We start from the raw sequence: 16,958 nt of genomic DNA on the forward strand, positions 1-16,958 counted from the left end.
TTCACGGGCTAGCTTGCGCTCGTCAAAGCTGCCCACCAAGCATCTCTGAGGAGCAGCAGAACAGGGGCGCAACAGGATTAATTTTCCCCTTTCGTAGTCATTGCATCGCACAAAGGCGGCGTGGCTGACAAGGAACACGAAATGATACTATATATGAAGGGGGAGGAGGGGGAGGAAGACCGGGGAGGAGGTCACCAAGTCATCCTCGTGTCTGTCGGTGGTAATAATAGGAGAAAGGATTTGTGAGATAGTTAAACTTCCGGGGCTTATCAAATTTGAAGAGGGGTTTCTAGGGCCGGGTCTAACTCCGTCGTTAGTCCTTGTTAGTGGTTGAATTAGCCAGAATGGAGGAAATATGACGAGCCCCATTGAGCAGGGGAGTTTTGGACTTGGGGGAGGACGGTAGTTGCAACAAGAAAGTTGGCCCGAGTCCACGGTCAGTCGGTCGACTACTCTGTCTGTCCTAGACTCCCCCAGTCGGTGGAGAGCGCCAGGATTGAGATCCATCCACACCCGCTCTGCTTGTCTCCTTCGGCTGCGTCCGTCAACCTCGGTTTTGATTGGGTGGTAGGAGCTTTGGCCTCGTATAGTTGGTAGGTTGATTGGTCGCGGAGGGCAGAAATGTGCCCCTACTGGAAAGTGGTCGCTGGGAAAAGGATTGAGGTGAACCGGTTGGCTGGTGCTGTCTGCATGTTCAGATGTGGATTCGAGCCGAGGACCTTTATCCGTATCGAGCAAGCGTCACTATACTGGTATTGGGCTGGACGTCCGTTGGTGTTTGCTTATTATTGTCGTGGCAATCATCGTGCGGGAGATTGGATAGACACGTCTCTCTCGTGATACGAGTCGGGACATAGAAAAGGACAATTCTCGTGTTTAATATTATATACTCATATTGCACTTGCGACAATGGTGACTCTCGAGTAATCCAGGGAAAAGAAAAGAAAACGAGACTAGTTATAGTTTGGACATGCATGTGATTTGCCTGGTTGTGTGACGCCCAGACCCCTATATTAAGTGGGAGATGCTCAGGCCACGATTCACAGGGGTGGACTATTTCCTTATATTGGTTAGTACAGTCAGAGCTGACACTAGTTATTGAACCGATATTGTTTCAACATACAAAGTACGGAGTACACAGTATCTATAAGGATTGAGCTATATAATGGCTCGAGACTTGGAATAAACACTTAGTCATTGGCAAAGTTTACTTCATTAACATAACTATTCTGCAGTGTATCCATACTAAGATACTAGCTGAAGCATGTATCCTGTCAAAAATGAGTAATAGAAAAATCACTCATGATATTAAGCCTGTGTTACTACTTGCTCCATGCTGATGACAGCTTCGTGTGCTTCATGATTGATCTATTGTATCTTGTATTGCAGTAATGATTTCTTCCAAGTGACGAAGCCATAGTCATATATATAAAAGTAGGAGTTATTCCACACATACTCCGTACTCCGCACCCCGTAGTTATCTGATTCAGATCTATCTTGGTATCCCCACAGTAAACAAACACAAATATCAAGTCAGATTCTTCAGTGTCTGGGTGTCATTCTTGGCATGATAAGGTAAGCATCCCAAATAGGAAATCAAAACCACTTAACGCGTCGGCCCGCGTTATCCTTTCCCCGACGCGTCGGGCGCGCACACACGCGTCCCACCGAAAGAAGAAAAGTCCCGCTTTGAAGGGCGGAGGAAAACGAAAAGCAGGATAGATCTCCAAACAGACCATTTTTCTAACTTCATGTGCGGTCATTGCCCTACGAATTGACCACTCTACACTCTATCTTGCGTGATACCCCTCCCATCCGTACATCCACCCCAATTGCAACAACCAGTTGATCGACCTGACCTCCCCCCTGGCCACTTCTTGGCCGCCAATTGACCGCCATGTCCTCCTTGTTTGACGCTGTCATCCAGTCTGAATTGGGCTCGACGGCCGGCTCTCGCAACATTCCTTCGGATAATTTCCCCAGTTCTCGACCGCAGCCTCCCTCCGAGAGCAATGGCCCCATGAGCGACGCCCATGGGGGCTTCCCTGACGACCAGGTCGTGGGTGCAAATGGCTCGTCCGTCAACCGTCTCCAAAACCCCTACGTCCCGGGCCCGCCGCCCGTCGTCGATGTGGTCGGCGAGAAAGTACAGCAGGCCTTTGAGGAGTTGTTGGAAACCTACATGGAGGAGCCGTCGTCATCGGCACCCCCACCGTCGTCGGAGATGCTAAGCGACAAATACTATCTCGCTCAGATCCATGGCATGAGGAAATTCGACCTCTCCACGTTGTACGTGGACTTTAGGCACCTGGCCTCGTTGGATAATCCCATTTTGGCGGATGCGATCGCCAACCAATACTTCCGGTTCCAGCCGTTCCTGACGAATGCCCTGCACAACCTCATGGAGAAATACGAGCCGGAGTATTACGCAACACATCGTCAAGCGGAGAGCGCTTCTTCGCAGGCCGGCACTTCGATGGCCGCCGCCGACTCTCGCGCGAGTATGTCGGATATGCCGGAGTTGGCGAAATCCATGCGGGAGAAGACCCGTCACCAGCAGACCGACAGACTTTTCTCCGTCGCCTTCTACAACCTCCCGCTCGTTTCGAGACTCCGCCAGCTGCGCACCTCGCAGATCGGAAAGCTGCTCTCGGTTTCGGGCACCGTGACGCGGACGTCGGAAGTCCGGCCGGAATTGGCGTTGGGAACCTTCATTTGCGAAACGTGCAAGACCGTGGTCAAGGACGTTGAGCAGACTTTCAAGTATACGGAGCCGGCGCAGTGCCCGAACCGGACCTGCGGTAACCGTTATGGATGGCGACTCGATATTAACAAGAGCACATTCGTTGACTGGCAAAAGGTTAAACTGCAGGAGTCGTCGCACGAAATTCCCACAGGCAGTATGCCGCGTACAATGGATGTGATCCTTCGTGGCGAGATGGTGGACCGTGCCAGAGCGGGTGAACGGTGTATCTTCACCGGTACCCTCATTGTGGTTCCCGATGTGAGTCAGCTCGGACTCCCGGGTGTACGGCCTGAGGCTGTTCGCGACACGGGGTCTTCCCGTCTTGGGGAAGCAGGTGGTGGTGGAGTTTCGGGACTGAAAGCCCTGGGTGCCAGAGATCTGACCTACCGGTTGGCCTTCCTCTCTTGTATGGTCACACCCGACACAACCACCCCTGGTCAGCAATCGAACCAGCAGTTGAATGGCCAGTCGAACAACATCCTGGCCTCCTTGAACCAGCAGGAGGCCGAGTCGACTGATGACAAGGCCCAGGAGGCTCTTCTCCACAGCCTGACGCCCTATGAAGTCGACGATCTGAAGAAGTTGGTTCATTCCGACTACATCTATTCTCGTCTGGTGGATTCCATTGCCCCCATGATTTATGGACATCGCCAGATCAAAAAGGGCTTGCTTCTGCAGCTGATCGGCGGTGTGGGCAAGTCAACCGAGCAAGAGAGTATGCAACTGCGTGGTGACCTTAACATTTGTATCGTTGGTGACCCGTCGACAAGCAAGAGCCAATTTTTGAAGTAAGCTGCCCTTTTCCTTACTAGCAAGGTTCGCCACTAACGACGATTTGCTAGGTATATTTGCTCGCTACACCCCCGTGCCGTCTACACCAGTGGTAAGGCTTCCTCCGCAGCAGGTTTGACGGCCTCCGTCGTCAAGGATGCCGAGACTGGGGAATTCACCATTGAGGCTGGTGCGCTCATGTTGGCTGTATGTTGCTATTATTCCATGCACTTTAGTTCCCCGTACAAGAAGCTAACTTTGATGTCTAGAACGGCGGTGGGATCTGCGCTATTGACGAGTTCGACAAAATGGATATCGGTGACCAAGTCGCTATTCACGAAGCGATGGAACAGCAAACCATCTCCATCGCCAAAGCTGGTATCCACACCACCCTTAATGCCCGCGCCTCTATCCTTGCCGCCGCGAACCCCATCGGTGGTCGGTACAACCCCAAGGTGCCGTTGCGCGCGAACCTAAACTTCAGTGCTCCCATCATGAGTCGATTCGATTTGTTCTTCATCATCCGCGACGAGCCGAACGAGGGCGTGGACCGCAACCTGGCCAACCATATCGTCAACGTCCACATGAACCGTGACGAGGCAGTGGAGCCAGAGTTCAGCACTGAACAAATCCAGCGATACATCCGGTTTGCCCGGACTTTCCGACCTGTCTTTACCGACGCAGCCAAGGCCGTGCTGGTCGAAAAGTACAAGGAGCTCCGCTCGAACGACGCCCAGGGCGGCATTGGCCGCTCTTCCTACCGGATTACCGTCCGTCAGCTTGAATCTCTGATTCGTCTTTCCGAAGCAGTGGCCAAGGCCAACTGCGTTGAAGAAATCGCCCCTCATTTCGTGCACGAAGCGTACGATCTTCTCCGGCAGAGTATCGTCACCGTCGAGAAAGATGACGTTGAGGTCGACGACGAGGAGGAGACTGCCGGCCAAAGGAACGGCGAAGAGGATCAAGAGATGGCCGATCGTGACCGCGAAGGCGACAGCCCCATGCGCGACGATGGCGAGGCAGCTCAAACGCAGCAACGCCCAAGAACCAAGGTCTCCTTCGACCATTACATGAAGATCCTGAATCTCGTCGTGCGTCGCGTCCACGAGGACGAAGCCGCAGCTGGCGAAGGCGTCGAGCAGGAAGACCTTATGGTGTGGTATCTCGAACAGATTGAGTCCGAGCTGAACAGCGAGGAAGATCTGCAGAAGGAGCGCGATCTGGCGATGAAGGTGCTGAAACGCATGGTCAAGGTTTGTCTTCCTTTAAAACAGGCACACATGTGTCTGTCTACCTTTTGAGGTTCCCAACTAACATGGTTTACCCCCAGGACAATATCCTCATGCCGATCAGAGGCGAAGGGCTGGTCGACTCGGCCGAGGACGAACAATCAACGCGGACAGTCTACGTCTTACATCCCAACTGCACCCCCGATGATATATTTGAAGATCGCCAACGGGGAAACCGGAGAAACCAATAAGCGTGCAGGATTATGGGATGGCATGGTGCAAGTGATGAGTGATGAATGTGTTTGTTTTTTTTTTGTCTAGGTTTATGGGGTAGATCTGTTGATATCAGTTTAGTCTTAGAATAATCGGTCTGGCGCTTCTGGGATTCCGGATTTGAACCACTCAATGAAATGTGAAATGAACTGAGGTTTATATCGATTACTCTGTTGCTTTTTGCGGTTATTTGAGAAAAACTGAAGGTGACAAGGCCTCATCTCGACTGATGGTTTCTTTTATCCCGTGATATCGAGTAGTCTCTGGGTCTCAACCGTCACATCTCTTCCAACGCACCTATTCCCAGCTATCTTCCCTTAAGCTTGTCTCATCTCGTGTCCTTGGAGACTTCACCTTGAGCACCTCCTCAGATTGATTTATACTCTTGCCATTCTCTCTAACTTATACCCCAAAGCTCTCCTCTCCTTGCAAATATCTTCACATACATCGTTCCTTTAACTTCCACATCGTTCATATCATCTCTTTTCGTCCCATCACCACTACGTGGTTCTTCATACTAAGATACCTATACCTTTTCGCTGAGACCTTACAATTTCATCTTCAATCTTCCGCCTTCCTCGTGCATCTTTCACATTTTCTATTCCGCTCGAAAACTTTCTGAATTTGACATACATCTCCTTCTACTTTCTGGCTGCATCATACACCTTCCTCCACCAATGACCTGGTTTCTTTCATCTCTCCCACCTCCGTTATCTCTTCTATCCTCCCATCTTTCCTCTGCCTCACATCACTTCTATCCTTCCTATATTTCTGTCTCTCCATTCTGATCATCACTGCGTGCTTCTTAACCTCACCTCACATCTTTCAAAGATACCAACATAGCCTCACTCAGACCTCACTGGATCCTCCCTTTTTGTCTTCAACATACACATTTCACTCTCCATCTGTCCATCCTCTTTCTATCTTCCCTTTGGACTCTCCCTTCTTACATTCATCTTCCTATCTCCCCTTTGAATACCCCTTTCGTACATCTATCTTCCCAGATATCTTTTTTGGGGCCTTTTCTTCCTACATCCCACCTCCTATCTTCCCTTTGCAACCTTCCTCCTTACATCTATCTTCCTTAACCTTTCCTTCCTACATCCTTATTCCTATCTTCCCTTTCGACCTCTTCGTGTATTCATCCTGCTGTCTTCCCTTTCCACCTTTCATTCTTACATCCAACTTCCTATCTTATACACCGAGTCTCAATCCATCCCTATTCCACATTACATCCTGTCCCTCTTGACGGCTCATCTAGGCCAACTCCGGTCCAGCATGGATCACAGTAGTGAGCCTACCACTGAGACTGGCATGGATCTCAATAAGGAGCCTACTACTGAGCCTAGCATGGATCTCAACAGTGAACCCAGCACTGAGCCTGCCATGGATTCCAATCATGAACCTAGCAACCTGCCTAGAGTGGATAGCAGCGGTGAACCTAGCGCCGAGTTTGCCATGAATCAGAGCAGTCAGCATAGCACCTTGACTGATATGGATCTCAACGGTGAATCCAACACCGAGGCTGATATGAACTTGAATATGGAACCCAGCGCTGAGCCTAGCATGGATCACAATGGTGAACCTAGCACCCTGGCTGACATAGACCTCAATGGCGAACTTAGCATTGAGTCTAATATGGGTTTAAATGAAGACCCTAGCACCAAGTCTAGCATGGGTGACAACACTGGACCTAGCAATGAGCCTGATATGAACCTCAATGGTGAACCTAGCGCTGAGCCCGCCATGGATCAGAGCAATCAACCTAGCCCTTTGGCTAGCATGGACCTCGACGGTGAATCTAGCACTATGTCTAATATGGACATCAATAAGGACCTCAACACTGAGGCTAGCGTGGATTACAACAGTGAACCTAGCACCTTGGATGGTATGGACCCCATTGATGAACCTAGCACTGAGCCTGCCATGGATGACAACAGCGGACTTAGCACTGAGCCTAGTATGGAGACATGCAACGAACCTACCACCTCGTCCAACATGGAAGCAGACAAGGAACCCAACAGAACGACTGAAACAGGGCCCGAGTTGCTTGATATCAAGGACAAGTTTCTGAAACCCCATGCTGTGCCTTCAATCGATAGGAGAGCCAAGCTGGCAGCTGCTCAAAAGCAGCTAGCCCAGAGCAACAAGCCTATCCTCACGGATATCACCCAGATTCCTGAGACAGTCAATCACACTGGCTTTCAAAATACACCAAACACGGAAAGCAACGGGACAACTCCAAAGACAGCGCAAGATGCCGAAACAATCAATCCCGGTGGAATGGCAGATACACTCAACATGGAATGTAACGAAACGCCTCCAATGGCAGCCATATCGAGCCAAGCAGGTGGGGCGTTTGTCCCATTTGCTGATAGACCCCTAGACACTGAAATTACACAACCCTCTTGTTCTACTGGTGATTATTCTGTCCTTCCTGGCCGTGCGGAGCATTCTACCAGCGGTGCCGAATCTCCTACTGCTGGCGGTGAGGACAACGATTTATTCGTGCCACTCGACGACATCACAATGGACGATATTGGAGCATTGCAAGCCTTCACATACGGCCAACCCTCGGTGATGAATGAGACACTCAATGGAAATCAAGAAAACCCGTCGACTCCTGCATCGGCTCAGGTGAACGGAGAACCTGCTGTTCCTCCAGGTGACACCGCTGCCAACGATGATACTCACTGTGAGGACCCCGAGTGGCCAGAAACATTGCTCAATTCTGTCAACGATCAAGATTCGTCAGAGTACGTACTTTTCCCTTCCTTGTTTGCTGGACTTATGTTGAACTTCTTAGGTTTGAAAAAACGAAAGCATGGTTTGAAGGCCTTTCGAATCCCTCTATGGAAGACAGATTTCGCTATGAGGTGGCGAAATTGGATGATGATGCTCGCCAGAAAAGGCTTGCAAATAGAAAAGTTCTTGAAGAGCAGCGACTTGTTGACGACGAAGAACTTCCTTTCAACGAGTATGGACTTGGTAACACATCTCAAAGCCAATTACCATATGGGGAAGAATCCGGGAATCCGGGGGCTTCTGATACAAAACCATCGGTGTCTAGGCGCAAAAGATCCAATAAAATCACTGCAAGTGAAAAACGCCGCAGCATGCAGGTCGGGTTTGACGTCGTTTTGGCGCAGGCAGCGAACAAAAGAAAGCCCCGAAAACGCAGGCACGACTGCCGCCACAGTTCAACCCAGCGAGGCCCCATGAAAAAGAGCAAGAAGAATGACGAAGAAAACGCCATAACTCTGCGGTCATTTTTCGGCTCCAGCTTGACTGAGGATGCCCACGCAAATTCCCCGCTCCCAGAGATTCCAGGGTTTACTGCCAAAAACAAAGGAAAGGCTCTTTTTGAATTGATAGCCAGTATCCCCACCATAGATCAGAAAGGTGCAGCGTCCGACAAACAGCAGGTATTGAAAGCCACTCGAAAATTCACAAAATCAGCCACAAGCGATGGGAAAAGCGGCTGGAAAATCAGAGGCTTGAAGACAAGCCTCTATCACCATCAGGTTAGAATCTTCTCTCTCCCTATCATGCAACGAACTAACTGAGATGTAGCTTTTGGGTGCCGCTTTCATGGTAAGCAACCTTTGAGCCTTGAGAGAGCTCCCTAACAATCATAGCGTGACCGGGAAAATTCCACTCACGCTCCATTTGGTGGATTCTTGTGTGACTTCATGGGGTTTGGAAAAACAATTCAGGCTTTAGGTGAGATATGTCGGCCGGTTCAGATGGTGCAGAGCTGATTCAAATACCAATATAGCTAATATTATGGATGGCCAAACTTGTGACCCTAATGACCCCTTGAGAACAACTTTGATCGTTGTCCCAGCGCACCTTGTGTCGCACTGGTATAGTTCCTGAGTATCTATTTTCTGAAGCCCGAACAGCTAATATCAGCAGGAGAAACCAAATAGCCAAACATTGCGATGCGGATGCCAGAGGAGAAGTCAAAACTTACAATAGACATCTAAGGCAACTGACACTCGACATCGATAAATCCATTCAGAACAGTTTCATCCTGTGAGTCTCACCTTTTCATAATTATTATAGACAGCTCATGTTAATTTTTTCAAAAAAAGAATCACGACGTACGAAGAGGTCAGAAGATCTTATCCCCGTTGCATGGCACCTGAACAACCCATGGATGAAAATACAACATGGGAATGGTGGATTGAAACCTACGAGAAACACGCTGGTCCTCTGCATCGAAACAAGTTTTTGAGAATCATTCTTGATGGTAAGCAGTCCCAAACTACTCGTGTTCAAGCTAACCACGTTTTAGAGGGACATGTCATCAATAATTACACCGGGCACACCTCCATCGCGGTGCGTGCCCTCACCGGCAAATACAAATGGATCTTGAGTGGAACTCCAGTACACAAGTAAGTAATAATGCGGTCACTTAACCTCTGTTGAGTTTCGAATGAGCAGGGATTTCGATACTTGCTAGTATGGCAAGCCGGCTGATGGAGTTGCTATAGTTGTATCGAAGAATTCTATCCCCAATTCGATTTCCTCAGTGTTCCCCAAACTGGTAACTTCGACACTTTCTTTGGACGATACTGCAAGGCAAGTGTGGCTGGCACCATCGTTGATCATGTTTCTAAAATTCTATAATAGGACCAGAAAGCAGAGCAACGCCTTACAAATCTTTTACGCTCTTTCATGATCAAGCGAACACACCAGAGCAGACTTTTCTCGCTCCCGGTCATCAAGCTCCCTGACCTTGGTGAGGAAGTTGTTAAGGTGAACTTTTGCGAAGCTGAGCGCACTATCTACGAAAGGATTGTTGATTACTTCATAAAAAACATGAATGGTTAGAATAACAAGGCCCCACAGTACAATGGATTGACCGAAGCCGATCTAACATGGAATATAGGTCACGCCTCGGTGGAAGACGGTAGACTCGCTCAGACTCGATGCTTTTTGACCATGCTTTTGGTGTTGCGCATGTTCTGCAGCCACATACTTACTACTCAAGGGATGGTTAAGAAACTGCTATCCGGATCCTTGATGCGAGAGCTTATGACTATTTCAAACGATGAAGATGAAGTGACTCGTCATACATCAAAGAGAATAACCTCATGGCTTGTAGCTATGAAAAGGGACACTGGTTTGGGAATCGCAAAACAACCAGATTCGGAAGAGGCTGGTCAGTTGCTGGATGAAATTCGTGGGGATGCAATGAAGCTTGTTCAACGGTTTCACGAGCTCATGTGCCAGCTTCATGAGCGAGAAGACTGGGATGAGCGCTTGGCAAGGACTTCCTGCGCCACCTGTGCATCACAGCCGGTAAATACTGTCGTTACAGACTGCATGCATCTATACTGCGAGGAATGCTTCTACCTTCTTGGCGATGATACAAATTCTGCAACGCCGAGTCGGGTGTGCGTCAAATGCACTTCACACATCGAAGAAGCTGCACAATGCTGCTTCAATGAGGATATAGAGCTGGGCAGCTCCTCTTTGTCCCAAGCCACGGCATCGGTCGGCAGGAAGCAGGCGCATAAGCGCAAGAGAAACACGAAGAGAAATTCTGGAAACGCCCTTAGAAAGATTGCCACACCCAGGACAGAGGAGAGCGATGAGTCCGAAGATGAGGATGAAAAAACCGACTGGATTAGGGCCTGCGATGGAGACATGCCTGGCGCTAAGCTGAGCAAGATACAAGAGATCATCCGTGGTTGGATTGAAGACAATCCAGACGTCAAAATTGTTGTCTTCACTCAATTTCTCAATTTTGTCCAAAATCTAGCGGCCGCATTACGGCGGGAGAACTGCCCAAGTGTCTGCGTGAGTGAAGATTTTATCCAGATTGATCACAGGTAAATAGACAGACGCTGACAATACATCTAGTTGACTGGAAAGATGCGTCCTGAGTGCCGCGAAGAAAGCATGAAGAAATTCGCCGAAAATCCCAACATCAGGGTTATGATTGCCAGTCTCAAGGCCGGAGGAACCGGGCTTGACATGACCGCCGCAAATAAATGCATTCTCGTGGATCTGTGGTGGAATGGGGCTATGCAAGATCAGGTATGATGCCGCACCCCCTCTCGACGGTCCTTTTAGAGTTCTAAGCTAATCGTCTTCTTTGATTGCTACTATAGGCATTTTGTCGTGTCTGGAGAATAGGCCAGACCAAATCCGTACAATGTGTCAAGATGATCGTGGAAGACTCAATCGATGAGTATATTCTGAAGATCCAGGCACGCAAAGCCGCCGAGATTAGCAATACAATGGGTCTGGATGTCTTGAAGGATCGTGATACTGTTAGATCCTTGCTCGAGATGTTCGGGGCCACGGTCGAGGAGAATGAGAATGGGGCTTTCATTGTGACACGCAATCGAAAGTAGCGAAAAGATGCAAGATGATGATGCATCAATCTATCAACATTTGTCCTTGGAACAGCGAAATTGGTCACATCGCCAAAGTTGATGCCATACTTTTCGGATTGGATTCTCAGCACCATATCTCTGCCATTTCACTACTTGCTTTATTCAATTTTGCAGTTACTTTACCCTTATCGTTTTGATACCCAGCTGTTTCATGTTTCAGTTTACTACCACTTTTCCTTTCATAACAAGAAATACTAAAACAAGGTGGTACTTTATCTATGATGGTAATTGGGAGCAATTTTTTCTTTCCCAGTGAAACCCCATTGAGTTCATTTACTTGCAGTTCCAAGTTCCATATCTCTTATTACTCTTCTAGAATAGGAGAATACAATATTACATGGAACTCCCATCAATTCCACTAGCTAATTATCGTATGCGTAGTAAAAATATGATAGTAGGAAGAAAGAAAAGATACGCCGAGGTTGACAAGAACCCTCAATCGACTAGACATCTCCCATGTACTTGGTCTGACCACCAGTCCAACCCTCCATTTCCCACCTCAACAGATTGGATTATAGACTTGGTGCATGATGCTTGACTATAGTAGCGATAATGTCTAGATCTGTCTATCAGAAAGCATCTCCCACTGATGTGAAGAGACTAAGTGATTTTGTATCAATCGAAGACAGCCTGATTGATACAATGCTAGTATATCTCTATACGGAGTTGTCCTGGGGTTATCAATAAACTCCATGAAGGAATATCAAAAGCTCACAGAAGTTTTAGTGATATAAAGAAGAGAATGATGTAGTTACCTAGCCCATAGTCTTTTCTTTTGAACGACAGGATGAGTGAAGTTGGATAGTTGAATAACACTTGAATATAGTGATTGGCAATCTTCGGGGAAGTGTTTCGGATATTGAAGCATCCAATATCATGAAACAACATTGATCACAGCTCCTAGACAGTGAAATGGTTTGTTCAATTCACTTTAAGTCCTACTCTCTCTGTGAGGGAAGAATATACGATGGCCCTGAATCAACCTCCACAGATCCACTGCCAGTATGATTAACCGGTACATCATCTGTTCTTTGAACTAGGAATCCTGCCAAACTGCCTTTGTATAGGTACTTGACTATCATTTGTCACGTTATTACTTCCTACCTCGAGTATTGGCACAAGCGACAACCCAGTCAAGAAACTATTCTACTGTTCCTGGATATTTTGCTGGGATATCAGCCATATCAAGCCTGATCAAATACAGATTCAGTATTTTGATGCAGTAGTCGATATGTCTACATACACCCGAGCAACGATCAAGCGACGCCTGGCATACTTCTTGCAGACGGCCTGGACAGTGAGAACCTTGGATTCATACTCTAACCGTGTCATAATGGCTGAGCAATTACTATCAGACTATGAGTGTCTGGTATGCGAGCTCCGGCTCACGTCCCGCACTAATAACTTGGATATTGGATCAAGGAGTCTAATATTATGGGCCATCCACTACCACTTCCATATTATGGAGAAGCGTTGTTGAACCCCCGACTGATAATCTTCTGATCGCAATCCACGAACCCCCAGCCTGGCCCACGGGAGGCTTCTCTCAAATCCTCAAAATGCATGCGGAAGTTACTCACGACATCGAAGACAACCATTCCGAGAAACTCCAGAAAGCCGATAAAAGTGTCTCTCATCTATCAGTCGATGTGAACCCTCCAGTCTCGAGTCCAAGCCACGATCATTGTCTCATTCAAACATCTTTGTGCAGAGACTGTCAACAACAACCCATTGACGATTTTCATCTTGGAACGAGGACAGTGATAGATAGATATATATACACGGATCAGAACCCCGCTGTCTTCTGAAATAAATCCATATGGCAGGCTCATATCCAGACTCTTGGTGCTTGGCTCTTCAAAGAAAACGATGACGAAGGTAAAAGCTAAAGGTGTGTGTATACGAACTCCACACGAAATGTACACCATCCTCCATGGCGAAGACGCGAGAAGACTTCTACACTGGGGGTCCTATACTGCATTGCCGGTCTGAACAAAGCAATACCAGCCTCGAGACCGCGATAACCCAACTACAACCAGAGAAGCATAATAGTCTGACAGTATCCGGCGACATCTGGAATATCGATATCTCTGTGTCACTTTCTGGTTTCTACTCAATATGTTAATACTCTAGCATCACTTCCACTGATTACGTTCGCCTGCCGTTGGAACTGCCCGTCTGTCTATAAGCGGTCATCAAAGGAAATGACCACATTGGAATAACAGAAGTAAAGCTGCTTGAGCCTCTGCGTCTGCTATGGGGGTGTCGTCGGCAACGGGGCTGCTAGTTATCAGGAGCAGTGAAGATTCTCTGGGATGCGACGGTGCTTTACATTTTGGCTTGCTTTGTTCGACTGCTTTCCGTTTTTATGTCTTTGACTGCGAGGACGCAGCTTTAATGCGAAGATTGAGAGGATACTGTTGCGAGAACTGGTGCTGGTCTTTCCTTCGTTTCCTTCCTCAAGCGAGACCAGAATATGTACGTACTGAAGACGGCTAATAGCCCTGATACTGAGAGGTGACACGTTTCGCGGCCAATAGTCATTCAACGTGGACTTGATGGGGTTTATCAAATTCGGTGCTGATATTGACGATATTGTCCTGGGGGTTTTTGACTGGATCGGAATTGAAAAGAAGGGGAATTAGCACTCGGCTATATGAGATATCATGGAATTCTGAGTTTTGTATGTAAAAATGAACTCTATATTTGGTGCGAAAGATGGTTTGGGTCTTTATGTGCGCTTGGAATGCTTAGGAGCGGTGTGTTCTTCACTACTCTAGTAACTCTGTATTGATTTGTCTAAATTTGATTGCATATTTGAATAACATAGAGTAAAAGGGTTTCATCGTGACATATGGAGGTTTTCCATCAATCGTACTGATCGAGTACTAACCCTGTAGCCTCACAACCTTAGACCTGTCCAGAACTCCCACCCGCACTCCAAGGATAAACCCGACGTAGACCCCCTCGCGAACGGTGATAATCCCCCGGAACAGCCGTCGAGCTCAGCATCTCCTGTCTGATATCGACGGGGTCGGCACTATCCGCAATACCACCACCGTCCTCTATGCCGGGAGTAACGTCCCCCCTTTCCCTTCCCTCTCTACCCCCAAAAGCAGTAATCGTAGAGCTCGAACCAGGAGAACGATTCCAACTCGGTTCCCCACCGACGAATCCCCTTACACTGGTACTGATATCGGCATTAGTACTCGTATCACTGCCGCCCTCCACGAACCCATACTCATACCCCGGCCGCTGACCCAGGTACCCGTGTGGGTGGTAGGTGTAGTACTGGTGTGGGCGGCGTCTTCTCGTCAACGTCATTCTTCTGCTTGGTGGGCTTCTGAATGGGGTGGTTGCTGAGTCGCGGGAGTAGATGTCGTCGTTGTCGTCGTCGGCTTCGTCGTCGGCTTGGCTTTCTTGGTCTTCGTTTTCTCCATCTCTTTGATGGTATTGTTGGCGGTGATGGTGGTGGTGGTGGTCTCCTTCGGTGAGGCTGGTTAGGGTGCTTTGCTGAGAGGAGTGTGTCTCACCTGTGTTGCGGTCTTCTTCATCGTCTTCGTTTTCGTTTTCGGTGTTTTCTTTGTCTTCGTCTGTTTGAGAGGAGACGTAGGGGTGGATGTAGTGGCTGTTGTTGTTACTGGTGGTGGTTTGGCCATCACCAGGTGTAGTGTTGTACGTAGGGCTGTGGAGAGGTGTAGAATAACGTCTGATGTCAGTGTCGTCGACGTCCATTGTGTCGGGGTCTTCGTAGATTGCGAATTGGGTTGATGCGGAGGGGGGTGGTCTTGACGGTCGAGCTGGCATTCGACCTGGGGTTGGGGTTGAGGGTGGAGGTGTAATTGTAGCTGTAGCTGTAGCTGGAGATGGAGCTATTATCGTAGTACGAATCGGTAAATCCGACAAAGCATCAGCATCGACATCCATCATCGTATCTCCGTCTCCATCCACGCCTGCATCAGTTCCAGCCCCGGCACAAGCACCCTCACCACGTCCCTGAACACCAGTAGATCCCATACATCCAACAGTCCCGTATTGTTCAATAACAGTAGAAGCCCTTTCTTCCAAACCTACACCCAACTCCGAAGGAGAGAGTCTGGGCCGTTTAGGAGGCAGCGAAAGCCAGAATCCCGTATCGTTGTGGCCGTTGTCATTCTCCTTCTTCCTGCTGAGTGTAGTGTACTCGTCTTCGACGAACTGGGCGTATTTGCGGACGAGGGGCGATTTGGGGGGTGCGTTGTTTAGAAGGGGAGTTGTTTCTGGTTCTGCTTTTGCTTTGGTTTCTGCGTCTGGTTGGTTCTGAGGTTGGGGTTTTTTGCGCTGTGATGGTTTAGTCTTTATTTTTATGGCTTGTATGTGTGGACTGAGATAGGGGATTTTTCTGGGATAGGGTAGATGGGATGAAGTAAACCGACGAGATCGAAAGACAGAGAGAGACATGAAATACCTCTGATGGAAAAGAATACAGAGGGAGGGAGAGACTCACATATTCATCCACGTCAAGACACAACTCAAAGTCCACAGCATCCATCATATCGACCCTCTGCGTTAAACAGACCAAGCAAAATAAGGATAAACAAGGATGGATGGAAGTAAGTAAATCAGCTAATTTATTCTCGGCCAAGTATAGCACACGAGATTGACCAACAGATTCAGTCAACTAGAGGAAGAAGTGGCCCAATTTATAAGCAATAGTAGGACTGCTGTGCAAGACTGGGGAGAGTGAATATCACTGTAGGTTGAGTGATTAGAAAGGATGAAAGAGATGGTTGATGGGGAGGGATTTAGGAGTTGGATGGATGGTTATTTGCTTGCTTGGGTCGAAAGTCTCGTAGTTGTTGATTTACTAGAGGAGGTTTTGGGGTTGGTGTATGGTATGTAGTAAGAGAAAAAGAAGTTGGCAATCTTAAAGTAAAGGTTGAGCGCAATTTATATTATGGATGAGAGTGAATGGGGGTGATGCTGGATAGCGAATATCAAATCCATGAGTGGGAATCCTGTTCACTAGACAGATAGCACAACCTTGAAAGTAATCACTGCGCAACGCGGACGTCCGTTGCGCACGTCAAAACTACAACAGTCACATCTACATCTATTTAGAGAACTCCACAAGTAATGATTTGATTGATTGAAACTATCCAGCCACTAGTACAGATGTTCCTAGATATTATCTGCAGTATATCACCTAGAGTACCGTCGACATGTCAAAATTCCAATCTCCATTACTTGTCTTTTCTGCCTTTAACAATCTCACCGTTGCATGGAAGGGAAGATACAGTCGGACAGACGAACACGACCAATGTCAGTGGACACGTTGGACGCGTACTATCTGCCATCTACACATGTCTCTTATTCCCTGTCCCGACACACCGTCGCCTTACCGGAATTGTCCCGGACCGACCATCCCTCCCCGCATGTCAGCGCCACCGAACATCTCAAGCAGGTGTCGGGACGAGGGAGGAGGCCCTTGGGGACCGGGGGCGCCATCGAACGGTCCCTGGCCACCGTGGCCCATGCCCATCAGGC

The 16,958-nt window shown here is 48.3% G+C and overlaps 3 protein-coding genes across 3 annotated transcripts; 2 read left to right on the plus strand and 1 right to left on the minus strand.

The window, feature by feature from the left end:
• Window positions 1-1,748: 1,748 nt before the first annotated feature.
• On the plus strand, window positions 1,749-5,150 carry P168DRAFT_254394 (MCM DNA helicase complex subunit MCM6). Its single transcript, XM_024834410.1, has 4 exons — window positions 1,749-3,534; window positions 3,589-3,724; window positions 3,787-4,770; window positions 4,848-5,150. The coding sequence occupies exons 1-4, from the start codon at window positions 1,898-1,900 to the stop codon at window positions 4,995-4,997; spliced, it is 2,907 nt and encodes a 968-aa protein (XP_024692338.1). The 5' UTR covers window positions 1,749-1,897; the 3' UTR covers window positions 4,998-5,150.
• A 2,676-nt stretch (window positions 5,151-7,826) lies between these two features.
• P168DRAFT_270237 (putative SNF2 family helicase) lies at window positions 7,827-11,390 on the plus strand (the record flags this gene model as incomplete). Its single annotated transcript, XM_024835195.1, has 12 exons — window positions 7,827-8,543; window positions 8,593-8,613; window positions 8,658-8,742; window positions 8,798-8,885; window positions 8,938-9,057; window positions 9,141-9,274; window positions 9,320-9,419; window positions 9,519-9,612; window positions 9,658-9,853; window positions 9,917-10,830; window positions 10,894-11,070; window positions 11,145-11,390. Exons 1-12 carry the CDS (start codon window positions 7,872-7,874, stop codon window positions 11,388-11,390), a joined length of 2,847 nt encoding a protein of 948 aa, XP_024692339.1. The 5' UTR covers window positions 7,827-7,871.
• Window positions 11,391-14,342: 2,952 nt separating this feature from the next.
• On the minus strand, window positions 14,343-15,966 carry P168DRAFT_282461 (uncharacterized protein; the record flags this gene model as incomplete). Its single annotated transcript, XM_024835987.1, has 2 exons — window positions 14,343-15,752; window positions 15,919-15,966. 2 exons carry the CDS (start codon window positions 15,964-15,966, stop codon window positions 14,343-14,345), a joined length of 1,458 nt encoding a protein of 485 aa, XP_024692340.1.
• Between the last annotated feature and the right edge of the window lie 992 nt (window positions 15,967-16,958).

The sequence above is a fragment of the Aspergillus campestris genome (assembly GCF_002847485.1).
Source record: "Aspergillus campestris IBT 28561 chromosome Unknown P168scaffold_7, whole genome shotgun sequence".
Lineage (NCBI taxonomy): Eukaryota > Fungi > Ascomycota > Eurotiomycetes > Eurotiales > Aspergillaceae > Aspergillus > Aspergillus campestris.

What these genes read in the sequence shown, in the direction of transcription:
- P168DRAFT_254394 (XM_024834410.1), top strand. Translation starts at nt 1,898, where the DNA reads ATGTCCTCCTTGTTTGACGCTGTCATCCAGTCTGAATTGGGCTCGACG. An exon ending in AGCAAGAGCCAATTTTTGAA is followed by an intron (nt 3,535 to 3,588) that starts GTAAGCTGCCCT and finishes ACGATTTGCTAG; the next exon opens with GTATATTTGCTCGCTACACC. An exon ending in CTGGTGCGCTCATGTTGGCT is followed by an intron (nt 3,725 to 3,786) that starts GTATGTTGCTAT and finishes TTTGATGTCTAG; the next exon opens with AACGGCGGTGGGATCTGCGC.